At 33.8% G+C, this 8,775-nt stretch overlaps 1 protein-coding gene across 2 annotated transcripts in view; it reads right to left on the bottom strand.

Moving 5' to 3' along the window:
• Window positions 1–1,441: 1,441 nt before the first annotated feature.
• The window catches only part of LOC132557851 (phosphoenolpyruvate phosphomutase), an 11,435-nt gene continuing 4,101 nt past the window's right edge, over window positions 1,442–8,775 (bottom strand). For both annotated transcript variants that reach the window (XM_060222379.1, XM_060222380.1), the window contains 7 exons: window positions 6,999–7,095; window positions 6,000–6,212; window positions 5,452–5,552; window positions 4,064–4,181; window positions 3,614–3,693; window positions 2,535–2,711; window positions 1,442–2,029 (listed from right to left, as the gene is read on the bottom strand). In XM_060222379.1, coding sequence (XP_060078362.1) covers window positions 1,946–2,029; window positions 2,535–2,711; window positions 3,614–3,693; window positions 4,064–4,181; window positions 5,452–5,552; window positions 6,000–6,212; window positions 6,999–7,095 — 870 coding nt within the window. In that variant the 3' untranslated portion in view covers window positions 1,442–1,945. The remainder of the gene's footprint in view (window positions 2,030–2,534; window positions 2,712–3,613; window positions 3,694–4,063; window positions 4,182–5,451; window positions 5,553–5,999; window positions 6,213–6,998; window positions 7,096–8,775) is intronic.

An 8,775-nucleotide genomic window follows, 5' to 3' on the forward strand; every position in this document is an offset into this window, starting at 1 on the left:
CACATGAACAAATGAAAGATGGACAAAGCTACTGTCATACATCTTATTTGATTTTTAATCTTCTACCAGCCTTGATTAAGCATAAGGGGACTTAAATGATTTGTGTAAGTCATGCTTGAAATATTCATTAAAAATTTTCATAAAAGTTGGCTGTAATGCTTCCTTCCCTCAGGTCTTGTACATACCGACAAAGGAGAGTGTAAATTGCTCTGGGAACGAAAAAAAGAGTTGAGATTCCTGAAAAAAATACTAAATTTACTATTTTATGACAAAGGAGAGAGTGTGATTGTCTTGGAACAGACCAAATTGGAGTCAGTTTGGTAAGTCTGACAAGGCGAAGATATCTCCATTCATTATACAATGTATATGAAGGCACACATATACAGCATTTGTTACCATCTTTTAATAATAACTACATCTACACTTAATATATTAATATTAACAGTGACAAAAAAGCAGCACTTAAACAAAATGGTGACATATATCCCAAGTAGTTTAATTCTAACTTCATTCAAAACACAATTGAGTAGAATTCAACAGCAAAAATTTACTTGAACTGTTTTTTCCTGCACATAGTTAAAGATCAATTAAATTGCATTCATGACTATCGCACAGTTCACTTGAATCACAATCAATGGCACATCATTAACTATAATTGCATTCCATCTCCACTCACAGTGCACTTGTATTATAAACTCAGCTCACTAAAATAGCATTGAATCATGTATAGTTCACTTGTTCTGCAACCCATTAGCTCATAGTGTAAGAGTTGTTTGATCTGAGTACAATCACATATATTCCAATTACGTTTATTTGAATCATATACTCAACTGCATACTGGGCGCATTCATGTGAGAAATTGGCATGTAGAAAACGTATCTGAAATCAGTACAACCATTTACAAGAGTTCCTTGGAACTGTATGTGTCGCCTGCATAAAGTGTCACGGTCACCCAGAAATCGAACTGGATGTGCAACAATCAACCATAAAGTTGTAATACCAAATTTCATTTCTATAACTTGAAGCATAAAGGGAAAACTGTGCAAAGCAATATTTCTGAGAAATTTTCTAAGTTGAAAGGGGCATAACTCTGCTAAAAAGGATCACAGACAGCCGGGAATAAAACTTAATCTAAACCCTTGCAACAAGAAGCCATATACCAAATTTCATTTTGATAACTCGAAGCATAAGCCAAAAAAGTCCTGAAAACAATATTCCCAGGAAATTTTCTATGTTTAAAGGGGCATAACTCTGCCAAAAAGGGTCACATACTGCCGGAAATCAAACTTAATTTGTACCCTTGCAACAAAAAGCCATATGCCAAATTTCATTTTGATGTATTTGAAGTCAATTCACAGGTTTAAAAAAAAGTATTATCCTTCACTCTTTATACTAGAAAAAAACATCATTCTGAATAACAAGTAATAGAATTGTACAAATTATATCAACAAAACACATAGAGTTTTATATTGAACATGGGCAGATCAAAAAAGTTTTGTGACATTTTACTTAAAGAACAAAATATAAAACTAAACAGCAAAAGTAATGATTTCAAATGAAGAATATGTAATCTAAATTGGTTGTGATATGAAGTAGGTGTAGGATCAATAGAAATTTGGTGTGGCCTTACTGGTAGGTAGATGCTGTCTCATTGGAAGGTAGGTGTGGTCTCACTGGTATGTAGGTGTGGTCTCACTGGTATGTGGGTGTGGTCTCTCTGGTATGTAGGTGTGGTTTTACTGGTATGTAGGTGTGGTCTTACTGGTATGTGGGTGTGGTCTCACCGATAGGTAGGTGTGGTCTTACTGGTATGTGGGTGTGGTCTCACCGGTAGGTAGGTGTGGTCTTAGTGGTAGGTGGGTGTGGTCTTATGGGTAAGTTGGTGTGACCTAAATTTGAAGTGGATGTGATCTGTAGATGATGTGGTCAGAAGTGGGCATGGCTTTCACTTCTGTGGGAGGTACTTGTTTTCTGCCTGCACCAATTCGTCATCCTGTTGGAGTCGGAACACTTCCTTCACTGTCACAATCTGTTCAAATACATAGAACACTATGGATATTAAAGGAAAAAATTACTTTAAATTAAAAAAATCAATTAAACATGGAACGAAATTATAAACACAACACAAACATATCCTTGTGAAAATTAACTAACAGTAAATCTGATTTGAACCAAGCCTTTCTTTTTTCACATGCCTGTATGGTAGATATATCTGAAAAAAGCTATATACATTTACATACAATGTTAGATATTCAACGCCACTCTTAATTTTACATAAGCAAATTTCTTAGATTAGAGTTAAAACCAATAGTGGCCCCTTTTGAAAGGAATTTTTTTACTTGTCGGTAATAAAGCTGAGATAAAGCTGAGATAAAGCCGAGATAAAGCAGAGATAAAGTTCTCTTACTTAAAATACAGATGTGTCAAAATATGGATGACAATATCTTATATATTCCCAATGTTGAAGTAATATCTCCCCAATCCATTCATGAACAGGCTGCAATGTAAGCAGAATAAAAAGGTGTTGTACTCACCTTTTTCTCCACATTTTCCAGGGACTGATCTTTATAGATCTGAGCTGTTGTCTGTTGCATGGCTGATACTGCTGCCCTCAAGTTATGGTTGGCCCATATCACCATGGAAACGCCCATATCTCTGAACTTCTGTGTTGGAGTTGTGTAGTACTTTGTTGGTACTATTACCACTGGGCCCTAAAATAGAACACATTCTTGTTTTTAAGTTTTACTTGGGGCATCCAGCACCACCAGAAATTAAACCTTAAATTCAATCTTGATGACAACATACCACTTCAAGAAATTGTTAGTGTGAATTTTCCTTGATGTGTTAATCAGTTGACAGTAAATACATGGTGACAAAGCTACAATTACACACAGGGGCTGGCCCAACCCTTCAATTTACACAATAAAAGACCATTATAATATTCATAATTATATAGCAATTAGTACCTGGGATAGTGCTAGAGAATCATCCGCGTATGAATGGAAGAAATGGGTAGTTGTTATAAAGTAATGTTTTGTTTTCTGATTGTTTTGTGTATTTTTTATTCCACAGGACATGATATATCAGGCCAATTTTACATGAAGTTCTGCTCCATATAGTTTCTTTTTGTTATCACTCTTTCATATCATTCCATCAAACTCTCTCTGTCTCTCTCTCTGTCTCTCCTACACTCTCTCCTACTCTCTCTGCCACTCTTTCTCTCCCTCTCTCCCTCACTCTCTCCCCCCACTATCTCTCTCTCTCCCCCACTCTCTCCCCCCTACCCCACTCACTCTCTTTTTCCCTATCTCTCTCAATGGTAGTAGTTATTTGTTTCTAATATATTTGATTAGGGTTCTATGTTCTGTTTCTTTGTGTACAAGTGTGTTTTATTAAATTAATAAAGTTAAGTTTGAGGTTTTATAAATAAATATATACATCTGTCAGCAAATGGTGATGAGATGATGATGATGATGATGATGATGTATTCATAAATCTTAAAAAACAAAAATAAAAACATTAGGACAGATTTTATATATAATGTATCGTGTGGGTAGGCGATTCATCAATGCCCCATATATAACTGAAATCTGATTTGAGATATAAAACATACCTGATTGTTCCAAGCCTTCATAAATGCTTCAATATCGGATGGATCTGACTTTTTACTGTGCATCAAAATTGCGTCAGCTCCTGTAAAGAAAATACACAATAAATCTTGATAATTAATCTGGGAACTCAATTCTTCAATACTTTCCACATTTTTTTTTATCAGTTTATCTGGAAGTTCAAAATCTGAATCACACATGTCCATGTGGTTAGTTAAATTGAATTACCTTATATTAAAGTTGATTTTACAACTTCATATTCTGATCATATTACAAGTCATTTTTCACAAAATGAATTTCATTTCTCAGTCTTAGGAATCTCAAACACCAAATCTAGCATATTGAAAAACTGAAATGAATACATGTATTTTCTTTCATCAAGTATAAAATTCTTTGGTGTTTTTGTTTCCTCTGTTTATCGTCTCTACGTTGTATCTCATTTACTTGAAACTTACCAGCCTTTCTATATGCCTCAGCCCGCATCAGGGCTTCATCAAGCCCCCATCCAGCAATGAACGCTTCAACACGAGCCACGATACAAAAGTCAGGGTCTGTCTGTGTGTCTTTACAGGCCTTTTAAATAAAATGCTTATCTATTATTATTCATTGAATCCTACATAATTTTGATTTCAAGATTTATTTACTCAACATCATCAAAGAATTTAACTGATATCCTGAAATTCACAGAATAATGCATATCATTGCATTTTGTTCTTTACCATCAGCTGACAAATTTTTTGAGGTCAATCTGATATTTGCCTTTAAAAGTTTCAATTTCTGGATCTTATATACCTAATAGTCCTATAACATTCACACATAAAATTGGACTTATCTGAATACATACAGATGTGATCAAAATACAAAGAATTCATTATAAGGTATTTTCCAAGATAACCCTTTAAAACACCATTCCATTCTTGATTTGAAAGGGCTACGGAGTCCTGGGATAGAAAAGATGTTTAACTGAAATAGTCCTTACACCTAACTAAAACCTGGAGTCCTGGAATGGAAAAGATGTTTTACTGAAATATCCCTTACACCTGACTAAAACCTGGAGTCCTGGAATGGAAAATATGTTTTACTGGTATAGTCCTTACACCTAACTAAAACCTGGAGTCATGGGATAGAAAAGATGTTTAACTGAAATAGTCCTTACACCTAACTAAAACCTGGAGTCATGGGATAGAAAAGATGTTTAACTGAAATAGTCCTTACATCTAACCTATACCTGGAGTCCTGGGATGGAAAAGATGTTTTACTGAAATAACCCTTACACCTGATTAAAACCTGGAGTCCTAGAATGGAAAATATGTTTTACTGAAATAGTCCTTACACCTAACTAAAACCTGGAGTCATGGGATAGAAAAGATGTTTAACTGAAATAGTCCTTACACCTAACTAAAACCTGGAGTCCTGGAATGGAAAAGATGTTTTACTGGTATAGTCCTTACACCTAACTAAAACCTGGAGTCCTGGGATAGAAAAGATGTTTAACTGAAATAGTCCTTACATCTAACTAAAACCTGGAGTCATGGGATAGAAAACATGTTTAACTGAAATAGTCCTTACATCTAACCTATACCTGGAGTCCTGGGATGGAAAAGATGTTTTACTGAAATAACCCTTACACCTAACCAAAATCTGGAGTTCAGGGATGGAACAGATGTTTTACTGGTATAGTCCTCGTGTCTTACATTGATGTGGCATACATATTTACCAGGATATATATTAAACAAATAGAAATTAATTCATAAACTTTTTTTTCAAATTTGGTAAATACTTTTTTTTTTTCAAATTTGGTAAATACTTTTTTTTCAAATTTGGTAAATACTAAAGGTCAAACCTTGATCTTTAAACAGAACTCTTCAATATCAGCTAGAGGCTGTGCCCTTCCATCATGGAGTGAGTTTGTCTTAGGAAATAGCTTGTCTTCTATACAGGCTCCTGAGGAAGTAAAGAAACAGCTTTATTTCAAATCATATGATTTACAGAAAAGTCAGACATTAAACTGAATTTAATAAACTTGACTTAAGGAATTGTAAGCTTTAATAATCTATTTTTAATTTTCCTCAATTTTTCTATAAAAAGGCAAAACAAAATGTATTGAATTTGCTTCATATCTGATTTCAGGAATAAATACCAGTAATTAGTACAAAGGCATTATATAAATGGTAAGTACAAGATAAATAAGATCTCAAATTCAGTATTTGAGCAATGTTTCAGATGGGAAGCTTCCACAAATTGGCACAAGAATCGAAAGCTAGAAATAGCCACAGAGAGATTGGAACCTTATGGGCCTTTATTCAGGTGATGAAATGATTAAAAAATAATGCATGCATCAAAACAAATAGAAAGTCAATTCTAGGTATGTAGTGTCCAGTATACATTTACCAGCAACGCCACGGTCTTCTAATTTACGGACCAATCTCCGTGCATTATTGAAATTTCCATAGCCAGTGTCAGCATCCATCAGGATTGGTACATTTGTTGCATCACTCATGAACTCCATGACCTCTACGACTTGTGTCCAAGATGCCTCATTACTGTCACGGACACCGAGCTGTGCAGACACAGATAACCCACTTCCCCAGATACCTTTAAATCCTGTCACAGACACAATTGTTTAAATTAAATATGTGTAGCATTTGTCTAAAAGAAATATTTTGGGGTGGGCTTATTACAGAGCAATGAAATATGTAGCACTGGTTTATAATTTTGATTTCGCAGAAATATTTAAGGGGCTTATTAGGATGGGCTTATTAAGAATGAAGAAACATGAGAAGCATTGGTCTAAAAGAAATATTTTTGGGTGGGCTTATTACAGAACAAGGAAATCTGTGTAGCATTGGTTTAACAGAAATATTTTCAGGTTGGCTTATTAAAGAACAATGAAATTTGTGTAGCAATGGTCTAACAAATATTTTTGGGTGGGCTTATTACAGAACAATGAAATATGTGTAGCATTGGTTTAACAGAAATATTTTCAGGTTGGCTTATTAAAGAACAATGAAATTTGTGAAGCATTGGTTTAAAAGAAAGATTTTGGGATGGGCTTATTACTGAGCAATTAAATATGTGTAGCATTGGTGTATACATTTCTTTATTCTAACAATAAAATATGTGTAGCATTTGTTTATAATTTTATGAAACAAAATTGTTTGGGGTGGGCTTATTACCCGACACTGCTTTCTTGCAAAATAGACACTGTATTAAATGTATGTAATCAATGAAGAATGGACAGCCATATATGAAGAGTCAGTGTCCACACAAATCCTTTTTAGTATTTAAGTCTTAGTTTCGCTGAAGTACAATGGCAAGTGTTCCTCTCTTTTCCTGATGTTCACTCTGTAGTTATATTAGTTCCTCCCAGTTTATACAATCTATAATTACCTGCCTCCTCAACTATCCTGGCACTGAGACCATTATGTGCCTCCATAATAAATTCCAATTCATTTGAATTCAGCATTTCTTTCAGCTGAGTGGTCTTCTACAAAAGATAATCACAATTTTCATTTAAATAAAATTAAGGCAAATTTGTAACAATTTCCAAAAAGTTTTACAAGATAAAAACTGTGCGATATCAATTGTTGGGTGTTTGAATTGGATACTGTGTTTTTTTGATGATGTCTTTGTTTTATCAGTGTATAACATAATTCCTGCTCTTTTCTGGTTTACAATAATATGATGTACTTATACTGGCAAGAAGGCAATAGTACTTATATTTATATAGAGGTATAATTATAATCTTCTTATGTCAGTCACACTCTTTTCAACACCTATGACATCATAATAATCTCGCTAAATCAATGGAGTTATCTCCCTTTGGATTGACAAACTATATGTCTAATTACTTTGAATGGTACTTTTTTCTTTCATACTCAGATGTTGACCTTTTTGTTTTAATATTTTGAAAATGTCATAAATACCCATAATTACTATTTATTAGTATATTTCCAATTTTATAAACCACCGGTCTAAATCAACATGCTGTCGCAGACAATATCGAAATATCAAAAAAGTCTGTGTGTACATTTCTGTGTGTACATTTCTGTCATTTTGACTTGAATATTTGATGTGTTATAAAAATGAATGTTGATTATGAAAAGATTTTCTACCAGCATCTTCACAAAGAAGACAGTTAAAGAGATTGAAATATTTTGAGACAAGTTCTAATTTTACATTTGACAAGATGCTACTGTTGATGAACCACTTCCTAATTCACACATTATTTCAGAAAAAGTGCAGCCAAGAATTTCAAATACAAAATGTACTTATTCTTGTGCATGATTAAGTGTGTAAGTAAGAGTTTCTAAAGGAATTCTATATTTGAAGATCTCGTTTGGATCTTTCCTTGGAGGTCAATTGAGAAAAAATAGCATTAAAAATATATATCACTTTGCTAGGTACTTAACGGAAAATAAAGCAAAATGTTTCTGATATTAAACATGAGGCATTAATGGGTTTGTTCCATTCCAAGAACACTCCAAATGGGTATAAAGGCTTTCACATCATTGCAGGTTGGAGAAAAGAGATTATAGCAATTGACAAAACAAACTCATTTATTACAAATATGCCAACAGCTAGGGTGAGCCCAAAGTGTTAACTGTAAGCTATGATTTAAAATGAACATACATGTTGATAACCAAGACTGATCATGCTTACAAAATGTTGTAACATTTAATTACACTGTAAAGAGATGTACCTATAACATCACATTGATACACTCAGAACACCTTGGCCTGATTCCAGTATCTTCAGTGAAACATGTAGGCTGAGTTTGGTACAATGAAATTGCCGCTTGGCTTGTTCCAGTGCATCATGATATAACTAAGTGAACATGATTGATATCAGAATCTTTTAAAAAGACTTCCTGTTGATATATAGATAAAAGCTAGATTCCATTTCAGACTTCGGTTTTTTGCCATAATAACAGTGAAATCTATTGGAGGAAAAACAGTTTTTTACAAGTCCTGGTATGATAGAGGTGTAACCATAATTAATGATTTAGTAAAAGATTCTGGTACAGTCACTTTCTATACATTTCAGAGAAGTATCATATCAACGTAAACTTCCTTCAATATCAGGGTGTAATATCAGCTGTCAAAACAATATCAGGGTGTAATATCAGCTGTCAAAACAATATCAGGGTGTAATATCAGCTGTCAAA

Source organism: Ylistrum balloti, unplaced genomic scaffold (assembly GCF_031769215.1).
Source record: "Ylistrum balloti isolate Yb309-2 unplaced genomic scaffold, AGI_CSIRO_Ybal_v1 Utg370734, whole genome shotgun sequence".
NCBI classification, from domain to species: domain Eukaryota; kingdom Metazoa; phylum Mollusca; class Bivalvia; order Pectinida; family Pectinidae; genus Ylistrum; species Ylistrum balloti.